General features: G+C 31.5%; 1 protein-coding gene across 2 annotated transcripts; it reads left to right on the top strand.

Annotated features, from left to right (window-relative positions):
- Positions 1-12,512: 12,512 nt before the first annotated feature.
- On the top strand, positions 12,513-16,396 carry LOC133700376 (uncharacterized). 2 transcript variants are annotated; one of them, XM_062123883.1, is made up of 7 exons: positions 12,513-12,667; positions 12,790-13,118; positions 13,225-13,793; positions 14,916-15,108; positions 15,312-15,376; positions 15,464-15,674; positions 15,784-16,396. In XM_062123883.1, exons 2-7 carry the CDS (start codon positions 13,005-13,007, stop codon positions 16,144-16,146), a joined length of 1,515 nt encoding a protein of 504 aa, XP_061979867.1. In that variant the 5' UTR covers positions 12,513-12,667; positions 12,790-13,004; the 3' UTR covers positions 16,147-16,396. The 2 variants fall into 2 exon arrangements, with proteins under 2 accessions (XP_061979867.1, XP_061979866.1); XM_062123882.1 differs by having other exon boundaries at positions 12,527-13,118.
- Positions 16,397-16,696: the final 300 nt, after the last annotated feature.

Genomic DNA, 16,696 nt, shown 5'->3' with positions numbered 1-16,696 from the left:
AACTAAAACCTAAAAACACAAGCTTTATGTTTTCATTCACCAAATGAGATAAAATATTTCTCAAACAAAAACAGCTAAAAAACTAATCCAGTGGCTATAAAAAAATGACATGGCAAAAAAACACGAGAGAAAAAAAAAAAAAAGTAGAGTGTTTAAAACACAATAAAATTATGACGATAATATTCTTAATACTATCAGAAAAATACCAACGAGATTAATTTATAAATATCATATAAAGCTGATTTTAGATTTAATAGTGAGTCATACATGTCATCTAAAATAGTAACATAATATATTCATAATAAATTTTTGTTTAACATATATCTTTTCTAAATAAAAAAAAAACAACTGTTATACGTAATGTCCTAACAAATTACTGCAAGCATATACTCATAATAAGTTTTTGTTTTTGTTTTTTTTTTTTTTGGTAAAGGTTAACATCTGGATGGATACACTCCATTAGGCGGGACCCTACAAGGTGCTGGTAGCAGCCAGCAGAACCCCTTCTTCGGTCAATAACTGATAAGTGATAACAAGAAGAAAAGAAAATACTGTTTTCCTGTGCCGACGTCACGTGCCGGCTTCATTCCTTTTTTACTCTTTTTTTTAATAATCAATTAATTTATTAATAAAACAGTTGCATAATAATTAAAAGAAACATAATAAATTAAAAAAAACTAAAAAAAAAATAAAAACAAGTTCAATTATAATGTATCAAAATCTAAACTTCATTCTTTATATGTTTTTTGTTTGTATTTATTAGAGATAAATGACTTTAGCACTGCAAAAAAAAAAAAAATTATTATATTTAAATTTAATAGCCCAGTTAAATAATGATATCACGTATTCAATACATGGAAATTCCTTCTCCGAATGGAGCCAATCTTGTTCAATCTGAAGCTATTATAAGTCTTTTTTGCTTTTTTCTGCCAGACTGTCACACTCACACCATTCATTCATGGCACTTTATCTTTCATCCTCCTGCTTTTAATAATTCCTTCTTTCTTTATTTCCTTTTCCTCTTGTCCGGCAATAGATGAGGTGGCACGAATTAATTGGCGAAGAAGTGAGTCAAACTCAGGGCCTGTGCCAGCTTCGAATAAGAGTTGATTAGAACTTAGTCCCAGCAGTTTACCATAATTAATTAATTAGTCCTTTTAGTATAAAAAATAATTCAATAATTTCTTAACCAACGCTAAATATCTTTAATTAGTAGTTTTTCGTTCCGAAAACATCTTCTTTCCTAATTAAATGCTCTCTTCTCACCTACGCTATAATAATAACAATAATCAATGGATACCTTAAAGCTTGATCGATAAATCTGCATATTTGCTTCCTATGGAATTTCATTGAACAATTCAGAAGAAGAGGAGGAGGAGGAATTTCATGGAATGATACTGAAAAACCCTACAACTATTTATAGACTAAACTGATCATATTGCTTATTTGAGTATCAAGAAAAATTAAAGGATACAGGCAATCCCATGTTGCATCTCTGATATTTAGACCTGTTTGGAAATATGATTATAGTTATTTTTTAAAGTATTTTTCATGCTGAAATGTATTAAAATGATATTTTTTTTATTTTTTAAAAATTATTTTTAAAATCAGTGTATTAAAACGATCTAAAATATACAAAAAAAAATTAAGTTTTTTTAAAACATGGGATGGATTCACACAGTGCAATTATTATTTTTTTTCCTGCCATGTGATCTTCTTTTTTAATTCAATTCTTTTATATTTATCTGTTTTGCAATTGGATTTAGTAATTTATTTTTTCTTCGTGGACTTCTCCTGTAGTTAGAAAACATCCTAGCATTGAATTTGCGATTGATTGTGTGAAAAATTGATCGAATTTTTTGTTTTCAAAGTGATTTAAACTAGAGGAATTGAAATTGACAAGAAGAGAAAAACAAAAGGTTGTAAAGGTAGAAAAGACGAGCCATATTATGAAATTCAAGGGAGGAGAGCGGAATAAAAAGGAAAGAGTTGGAAGGAAAAAAGAGTCATTGACCCCATATTATCAAGACTTATACTACACGAACCATCTAGGGAAGAAAGTTTAGGGATATCAAACAAGATTGTCTTTGGAGGTGCTACGAAACCACATATGCCACTACAATTGGATAATAACTCTTCAATTAAATCTTGAATCTCATATAATTTATTCAATTTAATTCTTAATTCACCAATAACTCTATAATTAGGCCTCAACTTGCATTTGATTAATCCCTAATTCAATAACACCTCTTCATTTTGAGCCCAAATCTCATCCCACTCGAGATAAACTTTTTCTTTCAAATTAGCCTCATATTCTCTATTAAGTTTTCAATTTAATATCAATTTTCATCCGATCCAAGCTCAAATAAAGCTCAAGTGATGATAGAATAGAGGAATGGAAAGAAAAAGAGATGGTTATCTGACTGAGTTAACGCATTACGGTCATGTCCATGATCCGGGTCACACATTTGATATTTATCTTAAATGACTATACGTGATCCAATGTGTCATAGTTTTAGTATTAAAACAACATAAAAATATCATTGTTTTTTAGGACAACCCATATTTTTCTAAGTTGTCTCACTTGGTTTTTAACTTGCTAATTCAATTAGTTTATGTTGAAACAATTCTCACACGATTTAATTTAAATATTGACATAGACAAGTAATTAGAGTGAGAGTTTTCAAGACAAGTAACTAGTTATACACTATCATGAATATTGTGTTATGTCTTATTAATAATCATTCATGAAAAGGATAAAAACAATTAAAGTTAAAACTAATTCAACAAATCATGTATTTGGACACGCATGAATGTCTAAAAAACGACTAATAAGTAACTCATTAAGACATCTGTTTGTACTGCTGATATCGACACATGTAGAAAGAGCGACAAATGACAGGCAATATATATATATATATATATATATATATATATTCGTCAGCCCATGTTGCTGGAGATTTCCCTCTATCCTTAATCCTTATACACTGTTTTCATTATAGAATAACACTGCTCATGCCTCATGAGTCGATACGGATCGAGAAGGGGAACCAAATAGCTAGCGGCCGCACGCAGACATGTATATACACCGATTAATGTTCTTTTGCTCTTTAATTGTTGCCAATGAAGCACTTGCATGTGATGTGTAAGAAATTAAAAATAAGATCAGGATAATAACTTTTTAATTATGGATTAAGATTCCAAATCGGCAGCTCCACTTAGTGCTCATGACGTACGTATATACGTTGAATGGATCAACATCTTACAGTTCATTGTTTCTTAATATTCTTTTTTATGGTTTCTTAATTATTGTTAGTGATAATAACTCTTTGATTGATCCAATCCCGTGATGAATAAGTGGGGTTAGTTAGATTGCGTTTTCTACACGTACGACAATTTCATCCTGCATCAAATTAATAATTTTATGGTGCTGGGAAATGAGGATTTCATGCATATACGTACTACCCTCGACTCTTTTTTTCTTTCTTTTTTTTTCTTACATCAAATTATAGGATTAATATGGTGATTATTATTTTTTAAAGTATTTTTTACTAGAAAATACATTAAAATAATATTTTTTTATTTTAAAAAAATTATTTTTGACATCAGCATATTAAAACAATCCGGAAATACCCAAAAAATTAATTTGAAGTGCAGAAAAAAATAAAAAAATAATTTTTTAAAAATACTTTTTAAATATAAAAACAAACATCATCTAACTAATCTACCAACAGTACTTTATATTAAAATAATACGTTAGAGCCTTTTTCTTTCGAAATTAAGAAGAAGAAAACTAGAGAGTTTTGGAGAAGCAACGAGTTGGATTCACACACATTTGACCAAACTCGCACACGTGTGGATGCACCATAAGTAATAAAATAATATAACAATGGAAATATATTCTTCACCGATTAGGCTGAAATGATTTCTAAAAATAGCCAAATAGGTTCTAATCATTATTTCTTTTTTAACAAGTTAAGTTCAAACAGTTGACTCTTGAAATTTAGGTTAAATGTTCAGAAAATTAATAAAAATATCTTATCGATCCTAGCTAAGGCAAGAACGTCATATATATATATATATATATATATATATATAAAAGTCAAAATGCTCTCAGCTAACGGAAAGAATAGATTGTATAGTAAAAGCAAAATGCATTAAAGAAAGAAGGTTTGGTGAAAACTCAAAGAACACACCAGGAAAAAGGAAGTACCGGACGAGTGGATGCTACGTCCGTGAAAAGCAGGATAAGACCTAAAAGTTACTTTGTCTAGGAGATTAATGGGCCGTATCATTTTTATTTTTTATTTTTTATTTTTTATTTGTGTAATCAGAGATTAATAGAGCAGGATAACAACTCTAGGTTCTTTACATACCTTACTTTTTTGGTCTTTTCTTAGGGCAAAAACATATTTCAACTATAGCCTAATAAATAAACAAAAAGCTAAAAAAATTCTTGTTCAACAACTCTAGGTTTTTTCCCTTACGGGTAAAGCAATATTTTTAATTGTTTTAAAGCTTGTTAAAAGATAAAAACATCATTAGTCAACAACTCTAAATTTTATTGATTTCAAGGGTAAAAATATAACGTAAAAATATAATTTTACTGTGCAGAAAAATTGAAAAAGACTCTGATACTCTCAAACAATTTTTTAATAACTAATGAATGATTAAAAAAGACTACATTATCCCAAGGTCACCATTTTTTCTACCTAAAAAAAAATTAATAATTTTACTGTAGCAATCCAAACATTCTGTGTTAAATATATTTGAAAAGAAGAACAGAGCAGCATGGGCTGTCATTTCTAAAGCTTTGACAGAAGCAAAGGTAGACTACACAAATAAAACGGGCCCAAACCCAATAAACAAACATCATACAAAGTGGGTCTACTTGAAACCCAGATTAAAAGTGGTCACCTAGATCATGGAATTGGGCAAGAAATTCTACAACCAACCCATAACAAATAGCCTATGCAATAAAATAAAAATAAACTTATTGGTAATTTTACAAAAATAAAAAAGATGGAGATTTTTTTCATCTCAAGTAATATTTTCAAATTTAAATTTTTTAAAAAGAAAAACAAACTAGTAATATCATATTAGTTTCTTTCTATAATCTATTTTAAAGAAATAAAAAAGATACAATTAGAATAAAAAAGTTTTAGTTTTAGGTGAAGATATTCTTGTGGATAATAACTTTTATATTCTCTTCTCTTTTTGCTTTTTGTTTTATTAAGTGAATCCAAAAAGTAAATATTATTAAAAGATGACATTTAACATTCCTCTGTTGGTGTTATTGTGTTATTTGTCTGTCAAGAGTTTAGGCGGAGACAGGTGTAAGTGGGGCCCGAGCCCCTGCAAAAAGTAGAGGCTTCGACATTCGATAAAAAGTGAAAATGGTTTGGGCCTTTGTACATGGGCCTACTACATAGGAGCGTTATTTGAACGTGATTTGATTTTCTTTAATTTTAAAGTTAAAAAAAAAGTTAGTGCAAATTGATTTCTTAAAAAATTTAAAATTTTTTTAATTAAAATTTAATATGATTTGTATATTTTGGATCGTTTTGATATACTGATATTAAAAATAATTTTTAAACAATAAAAAAATATTATTAACATGTATTTCAACATGAAAAATTATTTAAAAAATAACTGATACCATACCGACAAACATACTATTAAAAACAAAAAAACAAGCCACACATCACTACAGTGCAGTGGATTACAAAAGAATCTGACACACCATGGACCAATTACTTGAAAATGCTAGCTGAAATCACTTGATGGAAATCAATAAAGATCTTCCATAATTGCATAATCTACTATGTATCAGCAAATAATCTACTCATTAGTAATTTCCTACTGGGTAGTCGCACTGCAAGGGCTACGCACTCATCATCTATTTCCATATGAAACATGCCTTTTCATAGGTTGAAGATGGTGAGAACGAACCCCTTGTGTTGGGTTGTTACTAGGCAAAGTGACAATGACGAAGACCATTAATTTAATCTTTTTCATCTCTTTCGAAGAGGACAACGTTAATTGCACCGCCGTGATTTAATCAGACTCTTAATCACCAGCACACTCCAATGAAAAGAGCTGTGTGTATGGAACATATTAACATGTCTGCTGTCTCGGGCTATTTGCTTATTCCATGTCCGAATTACTACATATATATACGAATACCATTGCAAAATATGAATATCGATACTTCAAAGAAAATAGGTAATCATAAGGTAAGCCAGCCGACAATCACTTCTAATCATCTTTCTTCTCCTGTTCTGATGGGCCAACTGAGACTATATCTATTTTTCCTATTTTCTTTAGCTTCTTCGCAATCGCAACTGTATCCATTTCTCCAATGACGGTCAACCTCTGCTCCTTCAAATCAGCGGCAATTGAGTCAACCCCTGAAATTTATGAGCATGTACACGGTAATGATCGGTTTACATTCCTAGTTTGAATACGAGAAGTTAGCACAAACTGGTTGCATTGCTATAAAACTCATACCTGATACTGTCATTGACTCCTCATAATTCAAACAATTTGAAAATCATGACAAGCAAGACATTAATTCTAAGTTATATAGCTAGCACTGCGTTCCGGCGAACTAATTCAATGGGAAAGATGTCGGACAAAGTGACCGAGGAAGGAGATACATGTAAAATAAATGGAAGGGGGTGAGGCCGTAATGTCTACTCCTTACCGTAAATATTAGCAACAGCCTCGATAGCTTTCTGCTTTGTCTTTTCATCATTCATAGTCATCATGTGTAGAACCACCTTCTAACAAAAAAACAAAACCATACTACAAATATATCAAACACGAAAATCATTATGTGTTGTTTTTATTTCCTTGCTTGTTATAGCCAGAGAAGACAGCAGAAACATTAACAACTCATGGGGTTAACTGTACCTGTGCCATTTATCCGGAAACTATGAATATGAAAAGTTGAAGAGCTACAGGAAAATTAAGAGAAACTCAAAGCAACGTGGGGTTGGGGTTTTGAGAGACGAATACATTTAAAGCAAGCTGCCCTTGCCTTGGCTTAGATCATGATGACCACTATGTTCATACTGTTGGCCACTATTGCAAGGAAAGGCCTTTTTCTTGCTTTTCTTACTCGATTCTTTTCTCATCTATAGTCAATAGAGAATGAAGAGGATTACACTTTCTCATGCATTTGCTTTCTTTCTTATATAATATTGATAATATTTTTGATTAATGCTTTTTTTTTCCATTTGAGAACAAGCTTTTCTGCTTAAAAAATGTATTGATATGGTCCAAATGTCCCAGCAACAAAATATATTATTATATTATTAAAAAAAAAAAGTAAAAGGGGTGTGGGTTTTTTAACAGAAAATGGCATTCTTCACGCATTTACAAAACATGTTGGACCTACTATGTATTTTTTTAATAATTTATTTTGGTTCTCAAAGTTTAACTTTAACTACATATGACATTGTTTACATACTCACAAAACACGTTGGACCTATTATGTATTTTTCAATAATTTATATTGGTCTTTAAAATTTAATTTTAGGTGATTTAATTCTAATTGAAGACCAATTTCTTTTTATTTATTAGACAATAGTGAAATTGAAAAAAGATGAACCAAAATGAAAGAAACGCCGAACATGATTGGCGTTCCAAAGATTTCATAAAAAATACACTTTACTCACACTTTTAAAATAACACAAAATATACAATTTAGGTCTCTTTAAATTAAAAAAATGATTTTGGTACAAATATTTATTTGTATTATTTTTCAATCCCTAATTAGAGAGAAAAGATAGAGAAGGGTTGTCGGATTCTAGCGATGAGAGAGAAAATCATCGTTCAATCCATTTCTGATAACTAAAATGGATTTTTTCGTTGTCCATGAGTTTTATGGAATGAGAGGGGTTTGATGGTGGTTATTTAAAGCATCAATATTGCATGAAAAAATAGATCTAAGCTGAAAAGATAAATCTAACCCGTTTTGATTTTGGATTTTAGGATCCTTTTGGGTATTTTTAGTTAATGGATTTGTTTGTGGATGTTCCAAGGATATTAGGGAGGTGTTTTTGGAAATGACTTTAAAATTAAGTTTTTTTGAGCAAAACAAATGTTGTTTTAATTTTTCAATCATCACAGTAATAACTGAAATTTAAGCTTGTGGATGACATGTCTTCTGACTTATGGCGAAACGCGGGTCACATAGCAAGTATAATCTATATGTTGCACCTGCTGTCTTATATGAAATATGTACGTATGTGTTGGGTGGATAATTGATCAATGCCCTTTTGGGTTCCTAATGGCTTCAAGATCATATAACAATATATATTTAGTGCATTGATGAATCACATCCAGCGAAGCTTAACTAGTCACCCTTTATTTTCTATAATTTTGATTGTTATTTACTGCTTGTGATCCGTGATAGCAATTGTGATTTTTATTACAACTCCAGGGGTCTTCAAAATCTTCTTTTCCTAATTTTGTCTCACGTAACTATAAAACTCAAGTAATTATCATTTGTTCCTAATTTTCTGTTCATTTCACTTTTCTCGCCCCTGCCAGCCACTCTTTGCAATCAAAGCGACATTATTGGAGGATTAGCTTCTCAAACACTCAATGGACGAGCAATCAAAGCTGTAACCAACCTCTATATTCCGGCGGCTTTTGCTTATTTCATCGAGCCGTGGACTCGATCATAGTGTTGTGAAATAATCACAAAACGATTAAATAATTAAATAAGTGGATCTATTTGTTTAGTTTCTAATCATTATAAAAAACTAGCATATTAATTAAGCAAACGTATAAACTTAATTACGAAAGATACAAAAAAAAAATTCATAGCATGAAAATTAAATAAATATTGAAATTATACTTGAATAAAATTAATTTAAAATACTAATTTGTTGAAGTTATTAGAAAATATCCGATCTAAAATTTTTATTGTTGTTAATGATTAATCATTTGTTCTTGATATAGCGTTTGGTTATTGTTCCGAGATAAAAGAGATGAAAACATAAAAAACAGAGACACAATTTCATTGATTTAAAATAATTAACACTTTAGGGATAAATTCAAAACTTGTTAATACAATGATTGATTTGAACACAAAAGGAGAAAAATCAGAAAAAGTTGTTGGAGTGAGCATAACACATGACAACATGTTAGAGGGGCCATCGCGCTTTAGTGGCGTGTGTATAGCCTCAAATGTCCAATTCCGCCCTTTCTTGATGTGATCTGACTTGCCATGTTGGTCTATCGTCATGTGTGATGCACATCAACAAGGGCCTTCTAGTTTGAATTCAAAAAACCATTATTCTTCTCTTTTGTTTCCTATTTATTTTCTTGCTTCTTATCTCGATTTCCATGCTTAGCACTCTCTAAAATATCAAAGTGGGTTGTCAAACTTTCTATTGCTATCAAATTTGGTCATCATGTTTTTATTGTTACTTTTACCGACTATTTTCTTTTTAATTTTATCCTTCGATATTGATTTGTTGGGAATTGAGTTTCATAATTGTTTTTCTTTTATAAGGTAATCTCGGTCTCATGACCCAGATCACTGGTTTTTCAGGTTTACCCGATTTTGCTCAGGTATTTTTTTATTTTTTTCTAAATAATTATTCTTTTGGTTCATTGGGAATTGATATTTGTATTTTTTTTTTATTTTTTTATGAGATACTCCTAGTCTCATGACCTGAGTCACGAGTTCAAAAGGTTCTTTCAAGTTGACTCTAGTTATTTTTAGGTCCCTTTTTAAATTGATTTTTTTTTTCATTTTATCCTTAAATATTGGGTTAATTGGAAATTGAGATTTATCATTTTTTTTATGTCCTCTCTATAGGGTTATCCTAATCTAATGACCCAAGTTGCGGGTTTGACAAGTTAACCTAGATTGTCTTAGATCTTTTTTGTCTTTTTTTTTTAAATAATCTGTTTTATTTGCAATTTCATCCTCCAACCTTTTGATTCGTTGGTAATTGAGATTTATAATTTCTTTCACTTTTATTTGGATGGGGTTATCCCGTTCTTATAACACATGTCATAAGTTCAGAAGATTTACTCGAGTTGGCTTGAGCCTTTTTTGCCTTTTAAAAAAAAATAAACTTTTTTTGTTTATTTTCATCTTTTAACATTGAGTTTATTGGAGATTGAGCTTTAAAATTCATTTTGATTTGATTTCTATGAGTTTATCATGTTCTTATTACTCGTGTTGCAGGTTCTTTTTATTTACCTAGGTTGACTCAAGCTTTTTTTTTCATCTTTTTTTAGATTGATTTTTTTCCCTTCAATTTCATTCCTCGATATTAAGTTATTTAGAAATTGAGTTTTGTAATTTTTTTATTTGTTTTCTATGGGGTTATTGCGATCTCGTGACCTGAGGTGGATTGGGTCAATTCAGTTTGTCACCATCTCAATTTCTATATATAAAAAAGATATCATCTTGTACATCACTGTCTCGGTATTTAAAAAATATGTTGTCCAATATGCGGTGTAACATGGGTCACATGTCTATTAACTATAACAATAACTTAAATAGTAGGTATATTGATAGTTCACCTACTCACAAAGTACTATTTACTTGAATAATATTTTGTTTTTTTGTCCATTTATTTATTTATTATTATTATTTTAATTTTATTTTTCAATATTGGGTTGATTGAGAATTAATTTTTATAATTTTATTTTTATTTGCTTTCTATGAGGTTATCATGATCTCAAACAAATTTCCCGGCATTGTATTGGTGCACAGTTTTGCGGGTATCTATTTTCTTATCATATAATTAAATAAAAATAAGTTTCTTTAAATAAAAAAAAGTTATTAAACTCTAGTGAAATCCATGAATTGAATAGAGAGTTTAATGGGTTAACTTGTTGATGATGATGAAAAAATTCCTCAGTAAAAAAATTAAGGGCGCCTTCCATGGGCTGATAAAACTAGATCCGAAGAACTTGGTGAACTTGACAACACTTATAAGAAAAACACTTTGAAACTTAAGTCGATATAATGTTTGTACAAGTGACAAGGAAAATGAGTATTCTTTTGATTTAAATGTTCATTAAAACTTGTTTAAGTCTTGTATTAAACTTAAAGTCTAGAGAGATGAGTTTATATGGACTTTCTTAAGATAAATATCTAGGATATTTAATATAAATATCTAGAATATTTATAGAGATGTGTTCATTGTAGGGGTGAGCAAAAAAACCAATTAAACCGAAAAAGCAGGAAAAAAATAATCAAAAAAATCAAACCATGAAAAAAAACCAATCAGTTTGGTTTGGTTTCGGTTTTATAAGCCTGAAACCAAAAAAACCGAACAGAACCCAAACCGGAAAAAACCGAGCCAAACTGAACCGAATGGGAACTGGTAGGTTTGAATTGGTTTTTGTTCTAAAATAACCGAACCGAACCAAAACCGGTCGGTTTGAACCAGTTTTGGTTTTAAAAAAAAACCGGTTTGGTCACTTTTTTATATAAAAACTAAACCGAACCGAAAATGATCACCCCTAATACATTGTATAAAACATCATAGTTTTTTCATGTATTATTAGAGCCTCCCAAGTCTTGCAAGCAAATATATTTGAAAGACTTGACCTAGCAAGTGTGGAAGGAAATACTCACCATAATGTTATCTTTTGGTGTGTACAAGCCACCATAAAAACTATTTATAGGCGTAGCCTTATGGCATAGTTGTGGAGCATAGTCGTAGGCATAGTCATAGGTGTAGCCGTAGATGTAATCGTGGACGTCGTCGCGAGTGTTGCTATGTATAGTCCTTGGCGTAGCCACATGGGTGTAACTATAGGCGTAGCCATATTGAGAGTAGCCTAGGCATAATCGTTGGCATATTGTTGGCGCAGTCCTAGACATAGCCATTGTGTTGGGGTTTCATACATGAATTAACTAGCTTTTTGTTTATTTTCTACAGATGACATCAAATGATTGGTTGTAAAAAATCCTCAGGAAAAAAATTGGAGGCGTTTTTCATTGGCTGATAAAACACTCCAAAGCTTAAGTAAATATAGTGTTTGTATATGTTATAGAGAATGAGTATTCTCCTAGCTTAAATGTTTTTTAAATCATGTGTTAGACTTATAATGTATTAGATTTGAAGTTTAAAGATATAAGTATTGGATAGATGAGCTCTAGTCTCTCTTATAATTCTAGAAAGATGAGTTTATATAGAATTTTTTAAAATAAATATTTTAAAAAATATTTAAGATATTTATGACGTCACTAAATGCTAAGGGAACGTTTGGTATTGCGTTTGTACCTGCGTTTTGTTAAAATTTGAATTTTTTTTTTGCTAAAATTGAGCGCGGTTTGTACTTTTTGGATCGTTTTGATGTGCTGATATCAAAAATAATTTTTAAAAAATAAAAAAATATTATTGGCATGTATTTCGGCATGAAAGCTATTTGAAAAGTATCCGCAACCACACTACCAAACACCCTCTAAGTTGCATTGGATAAACACTTTTCGCCAGTACTTCGCATCGCTGAATGCTAATTTGGTAGTCAACTGTAGGTCAAGCCGTCCCTAAAGATGCCAATAATTCTAAACTATACTTTTTATCTTCTTAGATAGAGATCTTGGAATCCTGTCTGAAAACCCCTCCCTCAGCTACTTTCTTCTGGGCTCTTAGCTCAACTGAACCTTGTTAATACCCAGGTATTCCACCTTCCACATATTATTTTTTATCTCAAAAAATAAAAATAAAATAATTCAGCAGTTACTTACTTACTAGTTAGAGAAGATTCTTGAATCTTGATCAGAGGTGTATGAACTTACAGGGGGAGTGGAATAGTAGAAGCTTCCATAGCTTTTCAACAGGTCCGTTGAGGAAAACACAAACAGAAAGGTACTTGCATAGAAACTTGATTCTCACTCAAAGCACTGGACTGCTCATGTCTCCATTCCACCAAGCTAAAAGAAAGCTCGAAAGTTCTTAGATCAGAAAAGGGACAGTCAAGTTCCATGGATCGGGAGTTGTTGATAAGTCTCTGAGATGCAAGTTTGGATAAGGCCCCAAATGAAGAAGGGGCTAGCCACTATTAGGACTCTCCTCTTCTTACTAGTCGTCTTCATTGCCGTCATCATATACTCTTTATGGATCGATGCTGTAAGTTCCAAAACCTCAATAATACCTTTCAGCCCTGCAGTTCACTTTATTATATTAAGTTTAAGTTTTCGATTATCTAAATTCTTTCATTAACATTTTTTTGCAGTCTAAGTTTTCTGGTCAAAATCTAACAAATGTAATAATCTCTCAAAAACACCAGACCCTGATCATCACCAGAAAACCCGAATATTTCCCCCTAAACTGCATCATCACAAACCAAACACAAACCTGTCCTACGAACTATCCGAAAACATCCAAAACAAAAGATCAAGAAGACACATCATCTAAACCAGAATGTCCAAACTACTTTCGATGGATTCACGAAGATTTAAGGCCTTGGAATGCGACAGGAATCAGCAGAGACATGTTGGAGAGAGCCAAAACAACAGCACATTTCCGTCTAATAATTGTCAAGGGCAAAGCATACCTTGAGAAGTACAAAAAGTCTATACAAACAAGAGACGCATTCACTATATGGGGCATTTTGCAACTCCTGAGAAGGTATCCAGGTAAGATACCAGACTTGGAGCTGATGTTCGACTGTGATGATCTGCCGGTCATCCAATCAAGTGATTATCGTGGACCGAACAAGACAGGCCCACCACCGTTGTTTCGGTACTGTGGCGACAAGTGGACCGAGGACATTGTGTTCCCTGATTGGTCCTTCTGGGGATGGTATATTTTCTGAATTCTGAAATCTTATCCTTGTGCCTTCAGCCTTCAGTCCTTTTGTTGAATTTTATTGTTTTCTATAAGAATATTCTAGGCATTAATAGGAATGAGTCGGTGATGGCGGCTCTTGCAATAATTAAGACCAGCAAGGGTATGTTTCGAACATGGTGAAACCGTGTTCTTGGATATTTTTTAAAAAAATTTAAATAAAAAAATATTATATATTTAGATAATTTTGATATGCTAAGTTAATATTAAAAATAATTTTATTTTAATATATTTTTAAATAAAAATATTTTAAATCATTAATACTATTATAATCTCAAACAATCTCTAAATAAAAATGATCATGATGAAGATATCTGCGAGAAGATTAGCTAGGCATGCACAGAATATATAACTGTGCAATGCAATTCTCTGATTCGGACCTCTAAAGGAATTGGTGATAATCCCTCTTGCTAAATTCACTAATTATTATTTTTTCTTCTCTAGCTTTTTATATTATCTCATGTCCCCATGAATCTCAAGTGATAATCTTCACAAACGTATGAAAAAAGTTTCAATTTTACCCAAATCATGAAATATATTTTATTTTTCAGCTCTTGAGTGTTTTTTTAGGTTAAATAGTTCTATTTGTTTATACATTTTAAAAACACTTTTGAAAAAATTTAAATTTTTTTTATTTTATTTTAAATTAATATATTTTTTAATATTTTTAGATCATTTTGATATGTTAATATCAAAAATAATTTTTAAAAAATAAAAAAATATTATTTTAATATATTTTTAATTTAATAAATTTTTAAATAAAAAATATTTTAAACAATAATTACAACAATATTTTCAAACATATCAGTACTTAAAAGAGGCATGGGAAACTTTAAACCATGGGCCCGAAGTAGAATATTTGTGAATTTATAAGAGCAAAAATATAGTTTACACAAGATTTATTTATTGTATTAAAATATAACGACGACGCGTCGTCCTCCTTGAAATAGCTGATTGAAGTCGTCAAATAGAGTAACCATATTTTACTGCTAAAATGTCCTTTCTTTAAAAAATAAAACGAAAAATCAGTTCTGTAAACTACTTATGAAAAAGGGTTTGTGTGTGTGATTCTTGTAGGGCTGAGATTAATATAAAGCCATGGGATAAATTGCTGATAGACCTAAAAGAAGGCAACAGTAGGAGCAGATGGATAGATAGAGAACCGTATGCCTACTGGAAGGGAAACCCCTTTGTTGCTGAAACCAGGAAGGACCTCCTTACTTGTAATGTCTCCGACCAACAAGACTGGAATGCTCGCCTGTTCATCCAGGTATTTAGTCCTTCTGTAGTAATACTCTGTTCCTAAGTATATATTGGGGTTCAATATTCAAGAACAGCCTTTCTTGTGCAAATACTCTGTATATATCTTCATCACAGACATCGAAGGTAAATACATCATTTCTTGGCTCCAGCATTTAAACCTCAGACATTCCATGATCCAAGTATTAATAAATAGTTCATCACCCTTCGCAGGACTGGATCCTTGAATCCCAGCAAGAATTCAAGCAATCAAACGTGGCAAACCAATGCACACACAGGTTATAATATTTTTTTTTCATGGTCTGGAAATGATACGATTAATTTTATTTAATCGTTGAGCGTTCACTTTCTTGTGAAATATATAGGTACAAAATCTATATCGAAGGATATGCATGGTCTGTAAGTGAGAAATACATTCTAGCATGTGATTCTGTTACGTTGCTTGTAAAACCCCATTACTACGATTTCTTCACAAGAAATCTGAAACCTGTGGAGCACTATTGGCCTATTCGTGAAGATGATAAATGCAAGTCCATTAAATTTGCTGTAGATTGGGGCAATAAACACAAACAAAAGGTAAACCCTAATCTCTAATTAGGTTGGCACATTTCAACAACTCCGTGCATCACGATTTCGTTCTCAAACTACTAGAGCTATATATAATGATACATGTTGGACTTGACAGGCACAAGCAATTGGGAAAGCAGCAAGTGATTTCATTCAAGAAGGGTTAAAAATGGACTACGTATATGACTACATGTTTCATCTCCTAAATGAGTATGCCAAGCTTCTGAGATTTACGCCACAAGTGCCCGAAGGAGCTGCTGAATTGTGCTCGGAAATTATGGCCTGCTCTGCCGATGGGTTAGAGAGAGAATTCATGATGGAATCATTGGTAAAGGGTCCTTCTACTACAAGTCCATGCACGATGCCTCCTCCTTACAAACCCCTAGTGCTAGGAGCCTTTTACAGGAAACAATTGAACGCAGCGAGGCAGGTGGAGAAATGGGAAAATGGATATTGGGAGAGTTTGAACAAGAAGCAATAGGGGCGCAAATAAATTCGTGCTAGTTCTGTCACGTTTATATAGCTATTAAATGATGTAAAAATATTTGTCATTCTATGGTGTTCGATCGTGAGGTATGACTAGGAATGTTAGAGCATTTCGAATACTAGAATATTACCAAATTTACCAGTGAAATTAAGATAACTAGGATCGAGTATGAAATAATAGAAAGGGAGGATATTATTCATAAATAGTGGTAAAAAATTAATGGAAATTCTTTTATGTTTCTCAATCAATGAGTCTTGATTAGTTCTCTGTTTTCAATAACAATTTCACTTTGTTCCTGTAATAAAATCCAATTCAATTATCAACAATAAACTCACATAGTGATCAAAATATAAAATATAAATAAATCACAGAGGCAGACAATGCTAATTTCCTTTGATCACGGGAAAGAGAGGCAAAACTCTATTTATAAGCAAACCGCCGAATACCTCTTGGATACTGGATGGGTGTTCTTCGATCCACTGAGCCTTGTTGCAATGACACTGTTAGACTCTAGTAGGCTTTTTTCTTTGTTGGGTTTCGCTCT

The sequence above is a fragment of the Populus nigra genome, chromosome 8, assembly GCF_951802175.1.
Source record: "Populus nigra chromosome 8, ddPopNigr1.1, whole genome shotgun sequence".
NCBI classification, from domain to species: domain Eukaryota; kingdom Viridiplantae; phylum Streptophyta; class Magnoliopsida; order Malpighiales; family Salicaceae; genus Populus; species Populus nigra.
This window is presented reverse-complemented; position numbering and strand designations above follow the sequence as displayed.